The sequence below is a fragment of the Nerophis lumbriciformis genome, linkage group LG36, assembly GCF_033978685.3.
Source record: "Nerophis lumbriciformis linkage group LG36, RoL_Nlum_v2.1, whole genome shotgun sequence".
NCBI lineage: Eukaryota > Metazoa > Chordata > Actinopteri > Syngnathiformes > Syngnathidae > Nerophis > Nerophis lumbriciformis.
This window is the reverse complement of record NC_084583.2, coordinates 19,745,656-19,770,000: the sequence shown is the minus strand read 5'-3', so window position 1 is coordinate 19,770,000 and position 24,345 is coordinate 19,745,656. Positions and strand designations below refer to the sequence as shown.

General features: G+C 42.2%; 1 protein-coding gene across 3 annotated transcripts in view; it reads left to right on the top strand.

Moving 5' to 3' along the window:
- Nucleotides 1-22,730, top strand: part of LOC133576745 (uncharacterized) — a 23,180-nt gene extending 450 nt beyond the window's left edge. Inside the window, exons 2-14 of one of the 3 annotated variants that reach the window (XM_072912504.1) lie at nt 761-927; nt 1,996-2,098; nt 2,394-2,497; nt 2,589-2,849; nt 2,948-3,041; nt 3,139-3,206; nt 3,305-3,463; nt 3,973-4,066; nt 7,892-8,031; nt 8,180-8,317; nt 8,819-8,929; nt 9,421-9,483; nt 19,298-22,730. In XM_072912504.1, coding sequence (XP_072768605.1) covers nt 1,996-2,098; nt 2,394-2,497; nt 2,589-2,849; nt 2,948-3,041; nt 3,139-3,206; nt 3,305-3,463; nt 3,973-4,066; nt 7,892-8,031; nt 8,180-8,317; nt 8,819-8,929; nt 9,421-9,483; nt 19,298-19,435 — 1,473 coding nt within the window. In that variant the 5' untranslated portion in view covers nt 761-927 and the 3' untranslated portion in view covers nt 19,436-22,730. Of the gene's footprint in view, nt 1-760; nt 928-1,995; nt 2,099-2,393; nt 2,498-2,588; nt 2,850-2,947; nt 3,042-3,138; nt 3,207-3,304; nt 3,464-3,972; nt 4,067-7,891; nt 8,032-8,179; nt 8,318-8,468; nt 8,739-8,818; nt 8,930-9,420; nt 9,484-19,297 lie in introns of those variants that run through there. The other 2 variants (XM_072912506.1, XM_072912505.1) reach the window with 2 other exon arrangements.
- The last annotated feature ends 1,615 nt before the right edge of the window (nt 22,731-24,345 follow it).

The following is a 24,345-nucleotide window of genomic DNA, read 5'->3' as shown; positions in this document are numbered from 1 at the left end:
TTCTCATCTTGTAATTTCTTTTACATCCATCCAGCAGAGCTACATCATACTTTTTATAAGGAAGATAAACAGCAAACTGCTGGATTATTTTTTTTTTTTTTTGCAAAAATAAAGATACACATCCAATACAAACAAATGCAAAATAAAATATTCTGTTACAGTGGAAACATTTCAACAAAAGTCTACTTATTGCTTATTTTGCCTACAAACACAACAATGATAGTATGATTAACGTGAAAGTTAATTGTTCATTTGTACATTGTATATGTAACTGTTAATGTTGTAAAAGGTATTTGCAAATATTTTGGATGGATGGATAAACATGTTTTTTTGTTATTGTCATTGTTTGAGGGCAAATTAACTTATATCAGAATATTATTTTAATAAATCATTTCAACTGTTATGATGGTGTGGCCACAGTGCACGTCTGATGTTGCTCTCATGTGCTACACTTAATGCTCAGGGAGTTTGCATTTGCTCATTAACATGCAAAATTAGAGGGAACATTGCCAACTGCCCGTTTTTTTGGAGCGTATATACTGTGTGCGTTTACAGCAACTGCTTTCTGATCATTCTTTATTTAAAAAAATATGCTGCTGATGTTCAGTAGCAGTACTGAAGTCATGTGAGTGTTAATGCTGCTATAAGATGTTGTCTTTAATGTGGTTTTCCTGTGTTACAACCCTTTTGAAAGTGCAAGGTTATTGAAATATACACAATTTCCTGTTAAATACAACCTATGTCTATTCTCTGTTTCCAGGTTGTCTGCATTGCTTCTGGTGAATTTTTTCAGAGTTGTGAGCACAAAATCTAACCGCACGCATATACATAACAGATATACATAAATCAATCACACAGACACACTCACTGAAAAGCATACAGACACACTCATCTGGACACACTTCCCATCACATACTTCCTGCTAAGGTGAGTTTGATTTATTGAAATGGTGAGGGAAAACAACACTGTCATAACCAACGTTCCCTCTAAGGTGCGCGCCTGCGCAATTGCGCCCTGCTCAAGTGTCCTCTGCGCACAGCTATTATATAGATGCCGCGCACCAAATCTAACCCATCTGAAATCTAAACAAAATATACACATTTATTCTGTGTAATTTTGCTATGCAACTCTGAGTGACAGTGACAACAAGCGGCCCTAACGGTGTTTGTCAACACCGTTCAATTATTGTAACGTCTATCGAGATGCTTCGAAGACAGGAATTATATTGATCACTTTATTGAGCAAAACTGTTTACATTCGGCCATAACCACACCAAAACACGAGTATTGTGCAACATGAGCATGTTTAAGGGGAACTAAATATTATCTCTGAAAGGGGTACAAATGCTTTCCAAAGCAGGACCCCCACCCTGAGATATTGTACAATACTAATCCATAGCTTATGAAAAACACAATACCTTTTCTTTTCATTACATGTGGGCCAAATCACTAATTACTAAATAATATCATGAAAGTTAGTCCTCATTTGAGTGTTATTATAAAATATTGGTTTGAGACAGATGTGCTGCTGGTTTTGCCACGTGTGATATTGCTCACATGTGCTCCACTGAATGCTCTGGGAGTTTTTGTTTGCTCAGACACATAATAAATAAATGGGTTGTACTTGTATAGCGCTTTTCTACCTTCTAGGTACTCAAAGCGCTTTGACAGTATTTCCCCATTCACACATACATTTACACACTGATGGCGGGAGCTGCCATGCATGGCGCTAACCAGCAGCCATCAGGAGCAAGGGTGAAGTGTCTTGCTCAGGACACAACGGACGTGACTAGGATGGTAGAAGGTGGGGATTGAACCCCAGTAACCAGCAACCCTCTGATTGCTGCCACAGCCACTCTACCAGCTTCACCACGCCGTCCATGAACAATTGGAGGGAACATTGGTCTTAACCCTATGTGGAAAACTGTTGACAACGTTTCACTCTGATCTTTGTGTTTTCTTTGCGACAATTTAACAGCTCTGTGTGTGTGTGTAGATGCCGCGTGCCAAGGGCCACAGGCGGACACTAGCCGCCAGGACGAAGTTGGCAGAGTGGCAGTCATCGACCCCCATGCCTCCTGTGCCCGAGTTCGTCGCTCGTAAGTCTTGCACAGCTTATCGTATACTTTATAGCAGGGTGTCCAAAGTGCGGCCCGGGGGACATTTGCGGCCCACAGGTATTTTTTTTAAGGCACCATGGCACATTTTTTAAATACGCTTGGAAAAAATAGCTTCCATTAAAAGTGGTATTTAAAGAGCAAACAGGTGAAATGTAGCAATGTTTACTCTAATCACACCAAGCTGCCATGTAGGCTGTTCCTTCTGCTTTATAGGTACTCTTCACATGTAGATGAGCATGGGTTTAAGACACAATTTCTTATCTTCATTACATAGGGCGCGGCACTGGGTTCCGCCACCGCGTGCGGAGGTGGCCGACTTCGGACCTGACTGGCCGTCAGGTGAAGTTTGTCCCTCCAGCTTTCCACCCGGAGAAGAAGGTACCAGTTCTTCTCTTTTGTAAAGACTGCGTTGGTTGTTGGGAGTCATGGTTCTTTTGTCTGTTCTAAAGCAAAGTGTTTGTTGTTTCAGACTGTCTTCGTCATCGGTGACTCCCACCTGAGGGGCCTTGTGGATGGGGACGTCGCCTTACCCAAGGTACCTCTCTCTTTTTCTTTTCTGTCTGTTCCAGGTGGAGGTGCAGCTGACTTGAGGAAAGAGGTGGGGCGCCTGGAGTTCCCGTGGACCCCGGATGTCGTCTGCGTGCTGGCCCCGAGCAACGACCTGGACCGTGGCGATGCGGCGGTGGAGTTCGGCGCGCTCCTGACCAGAGTCCGCAGCCGCTGGCCCAAGGTGCGTTTGTTTTAACTTTTTGTTGTATATTGCTGTTTACAGCAGCCTGTGTTTTTTTTATTGTATTTTAAGCCATAAATGTGATAAAATGTCTGTAGGTGTTTGTTCTGGACTTCCCCCCGCGTCTGAACAAACCCGTGGGCCTGCAGGATCTGCTGCGTCAGGAGCACCACCGCGTCGCAGCACGCATGGGTACGTTCATGCTTTCATCTTTGCGCTGGCGCCATTGTAGCTTTCACAGCAAATTCAAAGTATGCAAGTATAATGATTTTCCTTAAATCTGGATCAGGTCTCCCATTCGTGGCTGTGACCAGCAGCTTCCTGCTGGATCGGTTGGAGCTGTGGTGTTATGACGGCGTAAGTACAGCAACTGTACAGTTGTTATGACAGCCTATTTGCTTTCTGTGGTGTTGGATACACTTATGGAGCCAATGTGTTCTGTATCTGTTATTCAGGTGCACCTCAGCGACACAGGTGGCTCGCCCATCCTGGTGGAGCTGTTGTGCGACGCTGCGCTCACCCTGTTCGCACCCGATCCCCCTGCACCTCCTTCCCCTGGTCTGAAGGACTGCCTGGATCCCCGGACGTGGCCCAGGGTTGGACAGGAGGGAGAGGTAATGTGTTGCTGTGGGCCGCTGTCTGTATTTTAGAGCTGTTTTTTGTTTTTGTTACTTTTTTTTTTAAGATAATACATTTTGTATGATGAAATAACTAACGGCTCTATAGTTTATGATATACTTTAACAGTGCACATTTTCATAAGACGAGGCCTCCTTATAAGACGGAACAAAATAAAGGAGTGAGTGACAGGTGTTGCTGATTAAACAGCTAAAACAGTCATGTTTTTTGACAGCTTTTTGATGTTATCTTATGCTAAGTATAAGCCTAGTTTTGATTATATTTAGTTGTCACAAACATCAAAATAAAAACTGTGAATGTTTTATTGGAGTGTGTTAAGCATGTCTCTTAACGAGTTGGCTGAAACCTTTAGAAAAGTTGCCACAGTCTCCGGCTATGGTTTGCTCAGAAACTTTTCTCATTCTGTATACATACAATAAAATAAGTGCCAATTTTTTTGGTATATCACAATGGTAACCGTGTTATACTGCACTTTTCCTGTTTAGATGGCCTGCATCACTGCATCTGCTGTTCTTTGGAGGAAGATGGCAGAGCGGCAGTCGTGGACCCCCATGCCTCCTGTCCCCGAGTTGGTCGCTCGTAAGTTTTGAACAGCTTATCATATTGCGTTATAGCATGGGTGTCCAAAGTGCGGCCCGGGGGCCATTTGCGGCCCTCAGTTCATTTTTTAATGGCCCCACCACACTTTAAAATTAAGATTGGGGGGGGGGGGGAAACAAACATTAAAGGTGGTATTTAAAGAGCAAACAGGTCTGAAGTTGATCTTGAGAATATTGTGTTAAAAGTAAACAGTAAAATAAACACAATTTATTATTTATTTTTTAATACTTTAATGAGTAGGACCCTTTTATATTCCCTAACATTTTAGTGTGATTAGTTTTTAAGTGTCATTGCTCTAAATATAATAATTAATATCTCTGGTGTTATGAGTTATTGCCCTTTTTAAGGCTCTAATATATAATCTCACCTATCCTACTTACAAATTTTATTGGGTGAAACTATTGCATATTTTGTTTTTTTCATTAAAAAAGGTTTTCTTTGACAAAAATAGCATACAATTTTAATCTTTAAAAAATGTTATATTCATAGATAGACCTAATGTTGATCTAGAGCAGGGGTGTCCAAAGAGCGGCCCGGGGGCCATTTGCGGCCCCCAGGTCATTTTTAAACGCCCCACGGCACATTTTAAAAATACGATTGGAAAAATAATTAAAATACATTAAAAGTGGTATTTAAAAAGCACACCGGTGAAATTTAATAAGAAAATGTAGCAATGTTTAATAACACAAAGCTGCCATGTAGGCTGTTTCTTTCTTTAAATAATAATAATGAATCTAAATCAATGTCATTATGAATTATTGACCTATTCAGAGCTCCAATTACGTCACATTTAATATTTTGAAATATTTTTGGGGGAAAATGTTGCATATTTTGTTTGCCATGTAAAAAAACTAGCTGTTTTTTTTATTTATTTTTTTAAGAAGGTCCTAAAACGAACACAGAAATACATAAAATACCATAATACTTATAATTGACAGAGATTTGAAGTTGATCTCCAGATTGTGTTAAAAGTAAACACTTTTATGAGTAGGACCCTTTTCGATCCCCTACAATTTCAGTGTGATTACTTTTTAAGTGTCATTGTTCAAATAATAATACTTAATTATAATCTCTGGTGTTATAAATTATTGACCTTTTTATGGCTCTATTATATAATCTCAAATATCCCACTTACAAATTTTATTGGGTGAAAATATTGCTTATTTAGTTATTTACAAAATAAAAAAGGGTTTTCTTTGACAAAAATAGCATACAATTTTATTCTTTAAAAAATGTGATCTTGACAGATAGACCTCATGTTGATCTAGAGCAGGAGTGTCCAAAGTGGGCCCGCAGGTCATTTTTTAACGGCCCCACGGCACATTTTAAAGATACGATTGGGGGAAAAAAAAAACATTCAAAGTGGTATTTACAAAGCACACAGGTGAAATGTGACTAGAAAATGTAGCAATGTTTACCCTAATCATACAAAGCAGCCATGTAGGCTGTTTCTTTCTTTAAAAAATAATAATGAATCTAAATCAATGTCATTATGTATTATTCACCTATTCAAGGCTTCCATTACATCACATTAAATATTTTGTGGGGAAAATGTTGCATATTTTGTGTTTGCCATGTAACAAAACTAGCTTTTGATTAAAGAAGGGCCTAAAACGAAATTACAAAAAACATAAACAACCATAACACTTATAATTGACAGATATATCTGAAGTTGATCTCGAGATTATTGTGGTAAAAGTAATCAGTAAATAAACACAATTATTATTTATTTTTTAACACTTTAACGAGTAGGACCCTTTTGGATTCCCTACTACTTTAGTGTGATTAGTTTTTCAGAGTCGTTGGTCAAAAAATAATAATGATCAATGGTGTTATGACTTATTGACCTTTTTAAGGCTCTATTATATAGTCTCTAATATCCCACTTACACTTTTTATTGGGTGAAAATATTGCATATTTACTTTTTTTTCATTAATAAAAGGGTTTTCTTTGACAAAAAGAGCATACAATTTTAATCTTTAAAAAATGTTACATTGACAGACCTAATGTTGATCTAGAGCAGGGGTATCCTAAGTGCGGCCCGGGGCACATTTGCGGCCCGCAGGTCATTTTTAACGGCCCCAAGGCACATTTCAAAAATACGATTGAAAACATGTCAAACCTTACAAGTGGTATTTAACGAGCAAACAGGTGAAATGTAACAAGAAAATGTAGCAATGTTTACTCTACTCACACAAAGCTGCCATGTAGGCTGTTTCTTTCTTTCAAAAAATAATAATGATTCCAAATCTGTCATTATGAATTATTGACCTATTCAAGGCTTCCATTACATCACATTAAATATTTTTTGGGGAAAATGTTGCATATTTTGTTTGCCATGTAAAAAAAAAACTTTTTTTTTTTTTTAATTAAGTCACTAAAACTAACAAACTACAAACATAAACAACCATAAAACTTACAATTGACAGATCTGAAGTTGATCTCGAGATTATTGTGTTAAAAGTAAACAGTAAAAAATACACAATTTATAATTTATTTTTTTACACTTTAATTAGTTTTGTATTCCCTACAATTTTAGTGTGATTTGATTTTAAGTGTCATTGCTCAACAACTAATACTTAAAATCTCTGGTGTTATGAGTTATTGCCCTTTTCAAGGCTCTATTATTATATAATCTCAAATATCCTACTTACAAATTTTATTGGGTGAAAATATTGCATATTTTCTTTTTTTCATTAATAAAGGTTTTCTTTGACAAAAATAGCATACTATTTTAATCTTTAAAAAATGTTATATTGATAGATAGACCTAATGTTGATCTAGAGCAGGGGTGTCCAAAGAGCGGCCCGGGGGCCATTTGCGATCCCCAGGTCATTTTTAAACGGCCCCAAGGCACATTTTAAAAATACCATTGGGAAATAAAACTAAAAACCATTAAGTGGTATTTACAAAGCTAACAGGTGAAATGTAACAAGAACATGTAGCAATGTTTAATCACACAAAGCTGCCATGTAGGCTGTTTCTTTCTTTAAAAAAAAATAATGAATCAAAATCTATGTCATTATGAATTATTGACCTATTCAGAGCTGCAATTACATCACATTAAATATTTTCAGATATTTCTTGGGGAAAATGTTGCATATTTCATTTACCATGTAAAAAAACTAGCTTTTTTTTCTTTTTTAATAAGGTCCTAACACGAACTTACCAAATACATAAACAACCATTAAACTTATAATTGACAGAGATTTGAAGTTTATCTCGTCATTGTGTTAAAAGTCTACACTTTAATGAGTAGGACCCTTTTGGATCCCCTACAATTTTAGTGAGATTAGATTTTACGTGTCATTGTTCTAATTATAATAATTAATTATAATCTCTGGTGTTATAAGTTATTGACCTTTTTATGGCTCTATTATATAATCTCAAATATCCCACTTACAATTTTTATTGTGTGCAAATATTGCATATTTTGTGTTTTCTCATTAAAAACGGGTTTTCTTTGGCAAAAAAAGAGCATACTATTTAAATCTTTAACAATTGTTATATTGACATACTGTTGATCTAGAGATTTAACAACTTGACGAATAACAAAAATTATACTGAATAATGACACATTTTCTAGATTTTCTGGACAAAAACCCTTTGTAGTCCCTGGGATCAAGCCTGAGTACATGTATTGCTTTTTAAAATAATAATTATCAAAATGGCCCCTGCTAGCTTTGATTTTTCTATGTGCGGCCCTCAGTGGAAAAAGTTTGGACACCCCTGCTTTATAGGTACTCTTCACATGTAGATGAGCATGTGTTTAACACACTATTTCTTATCTTCATGCCGACACAGGTGGCTCGCCCATCCTGGTGGAGCCTGCGCCTCCTTCCCCTTGGTGGACGTCGCCACCTGCCCTGGTGACGAGGCCAGACCCCCTGCCCCGTCGGCGCCCGGATCCCCGGAGGTGGACCACGGTTGGACGGGAGGGAAAGGTAATGTGTTGCTGTGGGTTGCTGTCTGTATTTCAGAGCCGTTTTGTTTTTGTTTATTTTTTAATTATGATAATCTATTTTGTACAATTACATAACCACTGTATACATTAAATTCACTAAGTGACTTTCTTTTTTTTATGTTTGGAAGGCTGGAACACAGCCGGTGCTACAGTCCCTTCCCATCCCGTCCAACCCTGTGTGGTTCAGCAGTCCTATGTTGGATGCCATGGAGGAGTTCGCTCCTTCCTCTGACTCCGACTGCACTGCTGTCCCACCACCTGGCCAGGTAATGTGTGTCATAAACTTCTTTCTACATATAGTGTCAATAACGAATCTAAGACACTGATGTATAATACATGTGTATACAACACTTGCTCTGTGTAATAATCCATTCATCCATCTTCTACTGCTTATCCGTGCTTGGGTCGCGGGGGCAGCAGCCCAATCAGGGAAGCCCAAACTTCCCCCTCCTCAACCACTTCCGCCTGTTCTTCCTGGGGGATCCCGAGGTGCTCCCAAGCCTGCTGAGAGACATTGTCTCTTCAGTGTGTCCTGGGTCTTCCTCGTGGTCTCCTACCGGTGGTACATGTCCTGAACACCAACAGCATGGCATCCTAATAAAATGCCCAAGCCATTTTACTACTGTTATTACTATTACCATTATTACCACTAGTTGTTAATCAAATGTTGGGACATTTTTGAGTATGTGATACATAATTGTAACATATCCAATAAAGTACTCCATTAAGTAGACAGCCTCTATGTATTTTTCTTTTCATTTTAATAGGCTTCTCCTGGGAGGTGTCGTCGGAGACCTGTGGCCGTCAAGCGCGCCGGACGGAGGGAGTTCACTCCTTCCTCTGACTCCGACTGCATTGCTGTCCCACCACCTGGCCAGGTAATGTGTGTCATAAACTTCTTTCTACGTAGTGTCAATAATGAATCGTAAGACACTGATGTATAATACATGTGTATACAACACTTTCTCTGTGTATTAATCCATTCATCCATCTTCTACTGCTATTCCTGGCTTGGGTCGTGGGAGAAGCAACCCAATCAGGGAAGCCCAAACTTCCCTCTCCTCAGCCACTTCTGCATGCTCTTCCCGAGGCGCTCCCAGGCCTGCTGAGAGAAATAGTCTCTTCAGCGTGTCCTGGGTCTTCCTCGTGGTCTCCTACCGGTGGTACATGTCCTGAACACCTCAACAGCAAGGCGTCCTAATAAAATGCCACAGTCATTTTACAACTCTTATTACTATTACCAGTAGTACCACTAGTTGTTAATCAAATGTTGGGAAATTTTTTAGTATGTGATACATAATTGTAAAATATCCAATAAAGTATGCCTTAAGTAGACAGCCTCTATACATTTTTCTTTTAATTTCTATAGGCTTCTCCTGGGATGCGTCGTCGGAGACCTGTGGCTGTCAGGCGCGCCGGACGGAGGGAGCAGGTTGGTGTCACCGTTTTTCCCTTACATTTTCAGGTGCCTAAGGTCTGTGGTGAGCCTACGGTCATCAGGGAGGAGCCTGCTGTCCAGGAGGAAACCCAGGTGCCACTGCAGGTCTCCACAGATAAGGTTGCTTCTTTTCCTCTACCTAGTGATAGTGGTACTGTTAGTGAACCTCAGTCCGTCTGTGGTCGTGTGGCAATGGTCGCGAGGGATTGTTGGGGAATTAGGTTAACTAAGGTTGTGCGCGGATCTTTTCACCAGGGGGATAGCAGGTTTAGTTACGGAGGCATGCAGTGCATGGCCATTGCTGCAAGTAGTATAGCTAAGCATGTGGTGAAAAGCGTGTTTTCGTGGGAGACACAGGAGCTCGATCGCATTCTGTATTTCGGCGATGAATTTTACAGTAGTTTGCGCAACCTGGGTATTTTTAGCCATCCGTCGCATTTTTTGTCCGTGCCGGATCTACCTAGTAATGTACTTATTGACGAGCAGTTGTTTAGTTTTCATTTTAGTCAACACCCAGCATCTGGTGCTGTGGGTGTTGAGCAGGAAAACGGTCCTTTTGTGACTCTGCGTAATGGATTAGAGGGAATTTTCAGTCAGTACAGCATGTGTCTGCTGACACTGGTAACGTCTACATCTGCCATCATCTGTGAGGATGGACAGTTCGCTGTGGTCGACAGTCACTCACGTAGTAGCTGTGGCCTGGTCGATCACAACGGTACCAGTGTAATACTGCACTTCTCCTGTTTAGATGACCTGCATCACTACATCTGTTGTTTAGCTGACGCTCTCAGTCCAGGGCTGAAGCCTTTTGAGCTGTGTGGCGTTAGGGTTAGTGTAGGTGCAAGTCCAGCATTGTCTGGAGCTTCTGTAGAGAGTTGCATCTTTGAGATGAACACTACTGCAGCACCTGAGCTTACTGACATCAAAGATGTTTGTGCCACCACCTCCTTGTTTGAGAGTGATGCTGGTCCAGCTGTGAGCCACGCACAATCCGGTGTTTCTGTGGAGAGTGGCTTCATAGAGATGAGCACTGCTTCGGCACCAGGATTTAGTGACCTTGCAAAAAATTCTGCAGCCCCATCTGTGTGTCACAGTGGGACTGGTGTTGAAGCGAGCCCAGCACTGTCTGGCGCTTCGGTTCTCACTTTTTTAAGTGAAGTTAGCAGTGGCTCAACAGCAGAATTTGTTGCCTCTGATGGCAAAAAACGTAAGATTTTTTCCCGTGAACGCATGTCTAAACAATCCAAGCGTTTTGACAGCAATATAGACAACTCTGATGTAGTGTTTATCACTGCATCAGAGAGTGGGAAACTGTTTTTCCGTCCCCTCGGTGAAGACGTTTGTAGGGCTTTGTGTAGTCAATTAAAAGTACATTTTGTGAAAGTCGGTGGTCTGGTGCATAGAGAGGTGGGCTACTTAGGTGTTCCCTGCCTTAGCGAGAAAATAGTTCCGGATGGGAACTGCTTTTTCAGAGCTGTTTCTCAGGCTGTCAGTGGTTCACAAAAGAACCATCGTAAGATTAGACTGGCAGCCTGTCGAGAGCTAGAAAAGAATGAGGCTAGGTATCGGGGTCTTTTGAGGAGCGAGATGTCTCTTTTACAGTACATCAAGCAGTCCAGGATGAAGTGTGTCAACACTTGGGCCACAGAGGTTGAAATCCAGGCCACTGCAGATTATTTAGGCATTGACATTTTTACTTTTCATGATGGTCGTTGGCTAAAGTATCGTTGCAGCAGTAAGTGTTTGTCAGCGGACTGCATTTACTTGGAAAATGTCGGGGGCCAGCATTTTGAGTACGTTGTTTGTGTTTTAAAGCCTGGACTGCACAGTTGTCATGGTTATTGTAAATTAGGCTGGGATATAGGCTGTAGCACTAGGTCTTCAGTGAAAGATGGAGCGGAGCACCCATACCAGGAGTCGACCCCGGGCCGCCTGGGTGATGCCCAGGTGCCGCTGCAGGTCTTCATAGATAAGGTTGCTTTTTTTCCTCCCCCTAGTGGTAGTGTTTGTGAACCTCAGTCCGTCTGTGGTCGTGTGGCAATGGTCGCGAGGGATTGTCGGGGAATTAGGTTAAGTAAGGTTGTGCGCGGATCTTTTCACCAGGGGGATAGCAGGTTTAGTTACGGAGGGATGCAGTGCATGGCCATTGCTGCAAGTAGTATAGCTAAGCATGTGGTGAAAAGCGTGTTTTCGTGGGAGACACAAGAGCTCGATCGCATTCTGTATTCCGGCGATGAATTTTACAGTAGTTTGCGCAACCTGGGTATTTTTAGCCATCCGTCGCATTTTTTGTCCGTGCCGGATCTACCTAGTAATGTAGTTATTGACGAGCAGTTGTTTAGTTTTCATTTTAGTCAACACCCAGCATCTGGTGCTGTGGGTGTTGAGCAGGAAAACGGTCCCTTTGTGACACTGCGTAATGGATTAGAGGGAATTTTCAGTCAGTACAGCATGTGTCTGCTGACACTGGTAACGTCTACATCTGCCATCATCTGTGAGGATGGACAGTTCGCTGTGGTCGACAGTCACTCACGTAGTAGCTGTGGCCTGGTAGATCACAACGGTACCAGTGTAATACTGCACTTTTCCTGTTTAGATGACCTGCATCACTACATTTGTTGTTTGGCTGACGCTCTCAGTCGAGGGCCCAAGCCTTTTGAGCTGTGTGGCGTTAGGGTTAGTGTAGGTGCAAGTCCAGCGTTGTCTGGAGCTTCTGTAGAGAGTTGCATCTTTGAGATGAACACTGCTGCAGCACCTAAGCTTAGTGACATCAATGTTTGTGCAACCACCTCCTTGTTTGAGAGTGATGCAGGTCCAGCTGTGAGCAACGCACAATCCGGTGTTCCTGTGGAGAGTGGCTTCATAGAGATGAGCACTGCTCCGGCACCAGGATTTAGTGACCTTGACAAAGATTTTGCAGCCCCATCTGTGTGTCAGACTGGGGCTGGTGTTGAAGCGTGCCCAGCACTCTCTGGCGCTTCTGTTCTCACTTTAAGTGAAGTTAGCAGTGGCTCAACAGCAGCATTTGTTGCCACTGATGGCAAAAAGCGTTCGTTTTTTTCTGGTGAACGCATGTCAAAACAATCCAAGCGTTTTGATAGCGTTCTAGTCAACTCTGATGTAGTGTTTGTCTCTGCATCTGAGAGTGACAAACTGTTTTTCCGTCCCCTTGGTGATGACGTTTGTAGGGCTTTGTGTAGTCAATTAAAAGTAGATTTTATGAAAGTCGGTGGTCTGGTGCATAGAGAGGTGTGCTACTTAGGTGTTCCCTGCCTTAGCGAGAAAATAGTTCCGGATGGGAACTGCTTTTTCAGAGCTGTTTCTCAGGCTGTCAGTGGTTCACAGAAGAACCATCGTAAGATTAGACTGGCAGCCTGTAGAGAGTTAGAAAATAATGAGGCTAGGTATCGGGGTCTTTTGAGGAGCGAGATGTCTCTTTTAGAGTACATCAAGCAGTCCAGGATGAAGTGTGTCAAGACTTGGGCCACAGAGGTTGAAATCCAGGCCACTGCGGATTATTTAGGCATTGACATTTTTTCTTTTCATGATGGTCGTTGGCTACAGTATAGTTGCAGCAGTAAGTGTTTGTCAGCAGACTGCATTTACTTGGAGAATGTCGGGGGCCAGCATTTTGAGTCTGTTGTTTGTGTTTTAAAGCCTGGACTGCAAAGTTGTCATGGTTATTGTAAGTTAGGCAGGGATATAGGCCGTAGCACTAGGTCTTCACTTAAAAATGGAGCGGGGCTGGCAGTAGATGGGATAGATTGTAAAGGTAAAGATTTTATAGAGGTTGTAGAGGGTAGTACAATAAGTAGGGATTCTAGTGCGACAAAGTATTTAAAGCGTAAGAAAAGACTGCAGGATACATTTAATTTTAACCGTCGCGAGAGACGTGCCCTGCTTTATAGGAAAATGTATAGTGACGACTTGAAATTCAGGGAGAGCTATACATCACGAAGTGTTGACAAATACAGATATAGCTTTGAGCACAGACAAAGGGTGAAAGCACGCACAGTAGGAAAGTACAGGGACAATTTGGGTCACAGGATCATGGTTAAAAAACGCAGTGTAGCGAGATACAGGGCTGACATTGAACACAGGCAAAGGGTCAAATACGGGAGTAAAGTGGCGAGTAAAACAAAATACATTAATTTAGAATACAAGACCAAAGTTAAAGCACGCAGTGTTGCTAAATACAGTGACAATATTGCCCATAGATACTGTGTTAAAGCACGCAGTGTAGCCAAATACAGTACAAATATTGCGCATAGAGAAAGGGTTAAGTTTGGGAGTAAAGTGGCGAGTAAAATAAAGTACATGGACAATTTAGAACACAGGCAAAGGGTTAAACTAGGCAGCAAAAGGCAGTATAGTGTTAGTTTAAAACATAGACAGCAAGTGATAGCTAGTGTACAGCTGAGTCGGAAGCAGAGGCTGGAGAAGTCTGTAGATTTTGGTTTTGTCATGGATAGTTTTTTGGATAAGGTTAGACACGGACCCGATTTCGTGTGCAGTGTTTGTCATAGGCTGCAGTTTAAATATCAGGTGCTGCCCTGTGAGAGGGAAGTATATGCAGCACGTTTAGCAACGGCAGGCATTGCAAATAATTGCATTAGTGAGCATTATCTGCATAGTTGTGATGATAAGTGTGTTGAGCCCTGTCCCATTGTTGTGTCCAGAGGTCAGTTGTGGATTTGCTTTACTTGTCATAGTAAGATCAGTAAAGGTCAATTCCCAGCTGAATGTTGGAACAACAACTTAGCTGTACACCCCATTCCTCCAGAACTGGGATGTCTGAATAGCTTAGAGCAGCACCTGATAGCTTTACGTATCCCTTTTATGAAGGCGTTGGCGTTGCCTAAGGGTGGTCAGAATGGTGTACACGGGCCCGTTACTTGTGTTCCGGCCAACATTGTACAAACCACCAATGTGTTGCCGCGGTCCAGTATGGAGGGGTCTCTGCTTCAAGTTAAGTTAAAACGGAAATTAACCTACAAAGGACACTACGAGTATCAATTTGTTGACTCGTGGCGTGTCAGGCGTGCTATAGAGTACTTAAAGAGAACTAATGTCTTGTATAAAGACATTGAGTTCAACGAGGAATGGTCAAATGATTTTTGTAGGGAGGAAGAGGTTGTTGTAGAGGCTGGTCAGGTTAAGCAGGTTGTTGTTGACACACAGTCCAGTGAGGATGAGGCTGTAGAGCAGGAAATTGGGGCAGAAGAGGAATCCGAAGACATAGCACAAGATGAAATGTTACATGACAGACAACAGCACTGCATGTTTCAGGACACTTGTCTTATGCCTGTTGATATCGGTCAGGAAGCATTAGATCAGTATTTTGCGGATGTTGTATGTCTGGCCCCCGCGGAAGGTAATAGTCCGGTTAGAATGCTTTCTGACAAATTAAATGAGGCGAAGTGTTTCCCTGTGCTGTTTCCGACGAGCACTAATACATTCCACACCCGCCGCACGCATCGCTTAACATTGTCGCGCTACTTTAATAATCGCATAATGCACGCCGACGGCCGTTTTGCACGCAATGTGGAATACATATTCTTTAGCCAGTATATGTCCGAATTAGACAAAGTGATAAGTAGTATTTCGGTCGCCATGCGTAAAGGTAAGGGGGGTCAGCATTCTCAGCGGATTTCCCCGGGCATGCTCAAAGACGACGAGTCTCTGAAGCGCTTGCTACAGTTCGATGACGGTTTTCGTTTCCTTCGGCCCATTCGCGGGACGCCAGCTTTTTGGTCTTCCGTTCAGAAAGACCTTTTGGCTTGTGTCCGCCAATTGGGGATTCCTACATGGTTCTGCTCTTTTTCGTCTGCTGATTTGCGCTGGCAAAATCTCCTTGCCAGCATCCTGAGACAGGAAGGCAGACAGCAGACAGTAGAACAGTTAGAGTGGGCCGATAGGTGCGAGCTGTTGCGTCGCAACCCGGTCACAGCCGCGAGGATGTTTGACTACAGGTGGCACTGTTTTTTGAAGGAAGTACTCATGTCCCCGTCTCAACCAGTTGGCAAGATTGTAGATTTCTTTTATCGCATTGAGTTCCAGCAGCGTGGGTCCCCCCATGTTCATGCGCTGTTTTGGATTGAGGGAGCTCCCCAAATTTATAAAAACACAGATGTAGAAGTTGCAGAGTTTGTTGATAAATATGTGACATGTGAGCTACCCTCTGGCGATGACACACTATTGGAAGTTGTGTCATCGGTTCAAACGCATTCAAAACGGCATTCAAAGTCATGTCGTAAAAATAAAACGGTATGTCGTTTCAATTTTCCAAAACCCATCTCTGCACGCACGTTCATCTGCAAAATCAAAGAATGTGTTTGTCCTAAAAAGGGAACGGGGACAGAGGGTGATCGCACTTCAGAAAACAGGCCAAAGTGCACCTGTTTTGACGATGAGGGAAGGAAGATGCCAAAGGAGGTTGCGAAGATGTTTATGGAGAGAGTAAAGAATGCCATGGGGAGGGAGGAGCCTTTTGGTAGTGTAGAAGAGTTGTTTGCCAGTGTGGGCATCAACCAGGAAGTCTTTGAGCTCGCTTATAGGCGGCTGGAGACTAAGAATAAGGTGGTTTATAGGCGAGGGGTAAACGACACCTGGGTTAACCAGTATAATAGGAATCTATTGAAGTGTTGGAACGCTAACATGGACATTAGCTTTGTCACTGACGCCTACGCAGTCATCATATACATCATAAAGTACATCACAAAATCAGAGACCGAAATGGGTCTGTTATTGAGCAATGCCCTTAAGGAAGCAAATAAACTAGGAAATCTCTCTGCTAAAGACGCTCTAAAGAAACTGGGCAGTGTATATTTACACAACAGAGATGTCTGCGCTCAGGAGGCAGTGTATAGGCTAATGAGCATGCATTTGAAAGAATGTTCCAGGAAGGTCGTGTTTATTCCAACAGGGAATAACATTGTGCGGATGAGTTTACCCCTCAGTGTGTTGTTGCAAAGGGCTTCCTCAGAGGGCCTTAGGTCCGAAAACATGTGGATGACAAGCATTGTCGAGAGGTATAAGAACAGGCCCGATAGTGTCGTGTTTGAGGATATGTGCATAGCCACGTTTTGTTCGGAGTATCGTATTCTCACCCAGAATGAAAACTCGGACAATAAAATCGAACTTCAAGGGGGTTTAGGGTTCGTCTTGCGGAGAACACGAACGCAGTTTGCCGTCGTTCGCTACATGCGGTTCAAATTGGACAAACAGGAGGAAGCCCACTTTCAGAGTTTGCTGCAGTTGTTCCTTCCTTATAGAACTGATTTAGAGCTCAAGCCGGAAGGCTTTGAGTTCTACAAACAGTTCCACGAGGAAGGTAATGTGACGTCGGCTGGCGGGACCGAGCGGCCAGTGCGAGACGTCGTCGATGAAAACAGGGCAAAGTTTGAAGTGGACTGTCCTCGATTAGAGCGTGCGCAGGAGATTGCGGACCTGTTGGGCGGTGTCGACGAGGATGCGTGGGGGGACCTTTGTCCTGAACAGCAAGTCGAACACATGGAATGTTTAGAGGAGAGGCGGCAGCAGCAGCAGGGGGAAATTGGGGACGAGCAGCTAGTTGAATTGGAGGAAAATGTCCCCGATTTGTTTGTTGGTGGTAAACAAGTAGCTACAATCGAGAGAAACACCAACATTTTGCCTAGAAGGGAGGGTTTAGCTCTGGTCCATTCTCTCAATGAGACGCAGAGGAGCATTTTTGATAGGATTAGGAAATGGTGCCTAGAAAAGGTGATGGGAAAAACCCCAGAACCTTTCCATGTGTTCGTAACTGGTGGGGCAGGTACTGGAAAAAGCCATTTGATTAGAGCTATCCAGTACGAGGCAGGGAGACTATTGTCGCGTCTGTACCAACCGGATGAAACCTGCGTACTCTTAACTGCTCCCACAGGCATCGCTGCATACAGTTTACATGCAGCCACAATTCACCACACCTTTAGTATTGGCATGCAGGTTAGTTTACCGTACATCCCTCTGGGTGAAGATAAGATAAACTCCTTGAGGGCTCAATTTGGTCACCTACAAATTCTAATCATTGACGAAATCAGTATGGTAGATCATCATCTTTTAGCTTATGTGCATGGCCGGTTAAGGCAAATTAAACAGACGGGGGACTTTTCTCAATTTGGCAACGTTAGTGTTGTAGCTGTTGGTGACTTTTATCAGTTGCCGCCCGTTAAAGGGAGGCCGCTGTACACCTGTCAGGTGGGTGTGGACCTCTGGTGTCATTTCACAAAGGTAGAACTAAAAACAGTTGTGAGGCAAAAAGATAGTGTCTTTTCTGAGCTGCTAAATAGACTTAGAGTTCGGTCAAAGGAAACCCCATTATTGCAAAGCGACGTCGATATCCTCAAGTCTCGGGAGACGGGGGAACAGAGCGCTGCTTTGCATATTTATCCCACAAATATGCAAGCCAGCGAGCATAATCTGAAGCGGTTATTCGCAACCTGTCCAGATTATGTTACAATTGAGGCCCAAGATTTTATTAACAGCAGGAAAACGGGTGAATTAGAGCGCGTGGTCGGGCATCACGGTAAAACGTCGTACACGTGTTTGGCCAAGAGTTTGTGTTTGGCTCCGGAAGCACGTGTCATGCTTTGTAAAAATGTTGCTGTGGCAGACGGTCTGGTCAATGGCGCATGTGGAACAGTGACTTATATTCAATTTGGAGCAGATGAAGACTTCCCCCTCGTAGTCTATGTCAAATTTGATGATCCTAAGATAGGCTCACAAAGGAGAAAGGAACGTTCCCATGCTGCTGTAGAATGCCCGCATTCTACTGCCATTGACCCCGTGGAGGATTCGGCGACAAAACGCGGCGGTTTGCGTCGTCAGTTTCCTCTTAAACTCGCGTGGGCCTGCACTGTTCACAAAGTGCAAGGTCTAACTGTCGACGAGGCTGTCGTGTGTTTACACAAGATTTTTGCAGCTGGGCAGGCGTATGTCGCCCTCAGTCGTGTTAGGGATATATCCGGCCTTGTGATTACAGATTTTGAGGAAAAGGCCATTTACTGCAAGCACACCGTCAAGGGGGCATTGGATAGCATGCCCCCATTCCTACTTGAACATCCACAGCCTTCATTAGAAACTCCCTGTTTCTCTGTGTATTTACTTAACGTCCAAAATTTGCGTAGCCACGTCGCTCATTTGGTGTCTTGTACGCAGCATTTACAGCCTACCTGTATTGCTGTCACAGAGACGTGGCTCAGTGCACAATCCTCAACAGACTGTGTCCAAATAGAGGGATACACTTTCCACAGTCGTCCTCGAGCCTTGTGTTACAGCAGCAATGATGTCAAATTATCTGAGATTAGAGATCTCGAACATGGCGGAGTGGGATTATATGTTGTAGATAATTCGGACTGTGAGATTCTGCAGGTGCCCGATTTAAATCTGGAGTGCTTGGTGTGCCTGTTTACCAAAGAGAACCTTTTGATGGCAGTAATTTATCGTCCGCCATGTTATCCAATTTCACTTTTTAAATCCAATCTGGTTAAGTTACTTGATTGTGTAAATCCCATCAGTAACACAATTGCTATAATGGGCGATTTTAATGAAGACCTCCTCAAACATTCATCAATTTCTAAATTAATGGGCCAAAATGGATTTTGCCAGCATGTAACACAAGAGACTACAGAGAGTGGGACATTAATTGACCATGTTTATGTCAAAACAACACAGTATGCTGTGGATTGTGCAGTGGTGTCCACTTATTTCAGTGACCACGAAGCCATCCTGTGTGGTTTTCGTGGTCAAGATGAAGGTGATACGTTTGATTTGGATGTCTTGTTTGCAGATAGTTTTGCTGACGAAGAGGGTCCCTAAACATCATCACAACCGTCAACCCCCAAAATGGATTAACTTGCTGGAATACAAAAGACCATATAACATGCATGTGAAAAAGTGCAATATATTTATCTGTACAGTACCGTAATCTATTTATTTATTATACATATATTTATATATTTTTATATATTTATTTATTTATACATGCACCTTATTGCATTTTTATCCTGCACTGACAGGGAAAACTTCTAGTTTGTAGATGATAATGTATTACTAGATTTGATGTAGAAATGTTTTAGTTCGGTGTTAGTATATCTTGTTGTCATGTCTTGTGAGCATGTTTTCTTTAGTTATGTTGTGTTTCTTTAAAACGCCACTGGTTCCTGTTTTTTCACCCTCTTGTTTTGTTTCCCTGTCAACTCATTAGTTGCACCTGTTTCACGTTTTGGACTCAAGCACCTGTCTCCATGTCATTATTTACGCCTGGTTTTTCTGTTGGTCCTTCTGGTGTCGTCGTTGATTTTTTTCATGCTGTTTCATGCAATAACTCTGCTCTTCTGATGCTGCATGTCTTTTGTTGATTCATAGCCACAGTTAGCGACTTTTGTTTCATGTCTATAGTTGAGGCTATGTGTTACTTTTTTTGTCTCCGCCTTGTGCGCGCCTTTTCTTTGCACCCTTACCTTCACGCCACGTACCGTCACTTCACTTTGCATGCCGGAATAACATACCTCAACCCCAGTCCTCGCTATGTCCCTGGTTTTTCTGTTGGTCCTTATGGTGTCGTCGAATTTTTTCCTGCTCTGTTCATGCTGTTCCATGCAATACGTCTGCTCTTCTCATGCTGCATGCCTTACCAAGTAAGTTTTTTTTTTTTTTCATAGCCACAGTTAGCGAGTTTTGTTTCATGTCTATAGTTGAGGCTAAGTGTTAGGTTTTTTTTTACCTTGCCTTGTGCGCACCTTTTCTTTGCACCCTTACCTTCACGCCACGTCCCGTCACCTTCCTTTGCATGCTGGAATAACATACCTCAACCCCAGTCTTTGCTATGTCCCTGGTTTTTCTCTTGGTCCTTATGGTGTCGTCGCTTTTTTCCTGCTCTGTTCTTGCTGGGTTTGCATGCCGCTTTGCATGGCTTTGCATGCCTGGGGGACAATGGATCAGCGTTCACGTCGCGTCCCCTGTCAGTACCCACGTTCACCGGGGGAAACCAATGATCCTACCTGTACATGTTTATTTTCTCTCAGGGACTGTTTGCTTGTCTTGTTTGTATGGGGTTTAAATGTACAGATGCCGGGATACAGACAAGGTAGGTAATGTGCAGGTAATGATATATTGACTGGGTGACGGCAGGAAGCACCAGCGTGACCCGAGGTTGTAGAGCAAGTAGAGATAGAAATATTTATATATAAATATTACTACTAATACTATAGCTGCTGCTAATACACATATTAATAACATAATACTACAATAGCTGCTATTACTATCACTACTAATAATAATAATACACAAAAGCTGCTGCTGCTGCTGCTGCTGCTACTACTACAATTAGTATCACTACCAATGCTACAAATGCTAATTTTACTATTACGACTACTTAAATTGCGGATGTTACTAATAATAATTATTTGACTACAATAACTGCTGCTACTACTACTATTACATTTACGACTACTACTAATAATACAGTTGCGGTTGTTAATAATTATACTACAATTACTACTACTAATGCTGCTGTTACTAATACTACAAATACAATAACTGTTGATACTATTACAATTACTGCTAATAATAACACTACAATTTGTACGCCTACTAACCACAATGCTGCACTTATTACTACAAATGCTGATGTTACTAATACTAAAAATACTACAATGGTATGTCAGACTTAGCTTTGTCGTGGGTTAACTCTTATCTTACTGACAGGATGCAATGCGTCTCCCATAATAATGTGACCTCAGACTATGTTAAGGTAACGTGCGGAGTTCCTCAGGGTTCGGTTCTTGGCCCTGCACGCCAGGCGACATCATACGCAAATACAGTGTTAGTTTTCATTGTTATGCTGATGACAGCCAACTCTACATGCCCCTAAAGCTGACCTACACGCTGGATTGTAGTCAGCTGGAGGCGTGTCTTAATGAAATTAAACTATGGATATCCACTAACTTCTTGTAACTCAACGCCAAGAAAACGGAAATGCTGATTATCGGTCCTGCTAAACACCGATATTTATTTAATAATACCACCTTAACATTTGACAACCAAACAATTACACAAGGCGAATCAGTAAAGAATCTGGGTATTATCTTCCACCCAACACTCTCCTTTGAGTCACACATTGACAGTGTTACTAACACGGCCTTCTTTCATCTCCATAATATCGCAAAAATTCGTTCTATTTTATCCACTAGCGACGCTGAGATCATTATTCATGCGTTCGTTGTATTGTACCATATGTCCCGGCAAGAAATCTGCGTTCAAAGAACTCCGGCTTATTAGTGATTCCCAGAGCCTAAAAAAAGTCTGCGGGCTATACAGCGGTTTTTATTCGGGCTCCAGTACTATGGAATGCCCTCCCGGTAACAATTACAGATGCTACCTCAGTAGAAGCATTTAAGTCCCATCTTAAAACTCATTTGTATACTCTAGCCTTTAAATAGACCCCCCTTTAGACCAGTTAATCTGCCGTTTCTTTTCTTTGCTCCTCTGCTCCCCTCGCGGGGGGCACAGGTCCGGTGGCCATGGATGAAGTGCTGGCTGTCCAGAGTCGGGACCCCGGGGTGGACCGCTCGCCTGTGCATCGGCTGGCAACATCTCTGCGCTGCTGACCCGTCTCCGCTCGGGATGGTGTCCTGTTGGCCCCACTATGGACTGGACTCTTACTATTATGTTGGATCCATTATGGACTACACTCTCACAATATTATGTCACACCCACTCGACATTCATTGCATTCAATCTCCCCTAGAGGGGGGGGGGTTACCCACATATGCGGTCCTCTCCAAGGTTTCTCATAGTCATTCACATCGACGTCGCACTGGGGTGAGTTTTTCCTTGCCATTATGTGGGCTTTGTACCGAGGATGTCGTTGTGGCTTGTGCAGCCCTTTGAGACACTTGTGTTTTAGGGCTATATAAATAAACATTGATTGATTGATACTACTATTACAATTACTGCTAAGAATAACACTATTAGTACGCCTACTAACCACTATGCTGCACTTACTACTACAAATGCTGCTGTTACTAATACTAAAAATACTACAATAACTGCTGCTAATACTAATACTACCATTACAACTACTGCCAATAGTAATATTACTACACCTACTACTCCCAATACTACAATTACTACTACAAATGCTGTTACTAATACTACAAATACAATAACTGTTGCTAATACTACTATTACAAATACAATAACTGTTGCTAATACTACTATTACAATTACTGCTATTAATAATACAATTACTACTTCTACTAATGATACTACTATTACAATTACTGCTAATAGTCATACTACAATTACTACGACTACAAATCATAATACTACAATTACTACTACTAACAATAATAATACTATAACTACTAACAATAGTGATACTATAACTACTACTAATACAATTATTACTAATACCAAAACTACTAGTATTACAGCTATAACTACTACCAATACGAATGTTGTCGATACATGAAACAAAAACCTATGTAGGTCTCAATTAGACCTACATTTCATTTATTGACAACCCCCGGCTAAAATCAACACAAAGTTTGCTATTCCCCCTCTAAAAAATAGTTGGGTCAAAACTGTCAACCTTTTTCCAAACATTTTCTCCTCTGCGCGCGTTTCAGATGCAGAGCAAGTAGGTAATGTGCAGGTGAAGATATGTTGAATGGGTACAGGCAGGAAGCACCTGCCAAATACGCGGGCCCGTCCAACGCTGCTTGCAGCTTTAATTTATATTGTATTTTATATTTGTTCTTACTTTACATATTTAAAAAATCTATATCCCCCCGTATATTATAGTTTTCTCCTCTTGCACATATATACACCTCTTATATACACATCTAGCTGTAAAAATCTGCTGTACAGTATGTGTATTTGGGTCCCGTTTTTTCAGGAACACTAATACCAAAAGTCACAATGTCCGTGTGGGGAGGCGGGGCCGGCAGACGGACAGCGAGGCGTGCCCCGCTGGGGCCGACTCCGAGATGGCGGCGAGGGGGCGTAGCCGGTAGACCGATAGCGGGTCAGGGCACACCGGCAACCACTACAAGATGGCGGCAAAGAGGCGTGGCCGGCGGACCCGCGTCCAAATGGACTGCAGGTGCGGGGATCAGGCAGCTGGGCACAATCAATTAATCCCCTCTCATTGTTTAACTCTCACTATTATGTTAGATCCACTATGGACTGGACTCTCACACTATTATGTTAGATCCACTATGGACTGGACTCTCACACTATTATGTTAGATCCACTATGGACTGGACTCTCACACTATTATGTTAGATCCACTATGGACTGGACTCTCACTATTATGTTAGATCCACTATGGACTGGACTCTAACTATTATGTTAGATCTACTATGGACTGGACTCTCACACTATTATGTTAGATCCACTATGGACTGGACTCTCACTATTATGTTAGATCCACTATGGACCGGACTCTCACTATTATGTTAGATCCACTATGGACTGGACTTTCACTACTCAGTTGGATCCACTATGGACTGGACTCTCACTATTATGTTAGATCCACTATGGATTGGACTCTCACTATTATGTTAGATCCACTATGGACTGGACTTTCACTACTCAGTTGGATCCACTATGGACTGGACTCTAACTATTATGTTAGATCTACTATGGACTGGACTCTAACTATTATGTTAGATCCACTATGGACTGGACTCTCACACTATTATGTTAGATCCACTATGGACTGGACTCTCACTATTATGTTAGATCCACTATGGACTGGACTCTCACTATTATGTTAGTTCCACTATGGACTGGACTCTCACACTATTATGTTAGATCCACTATGGACTGG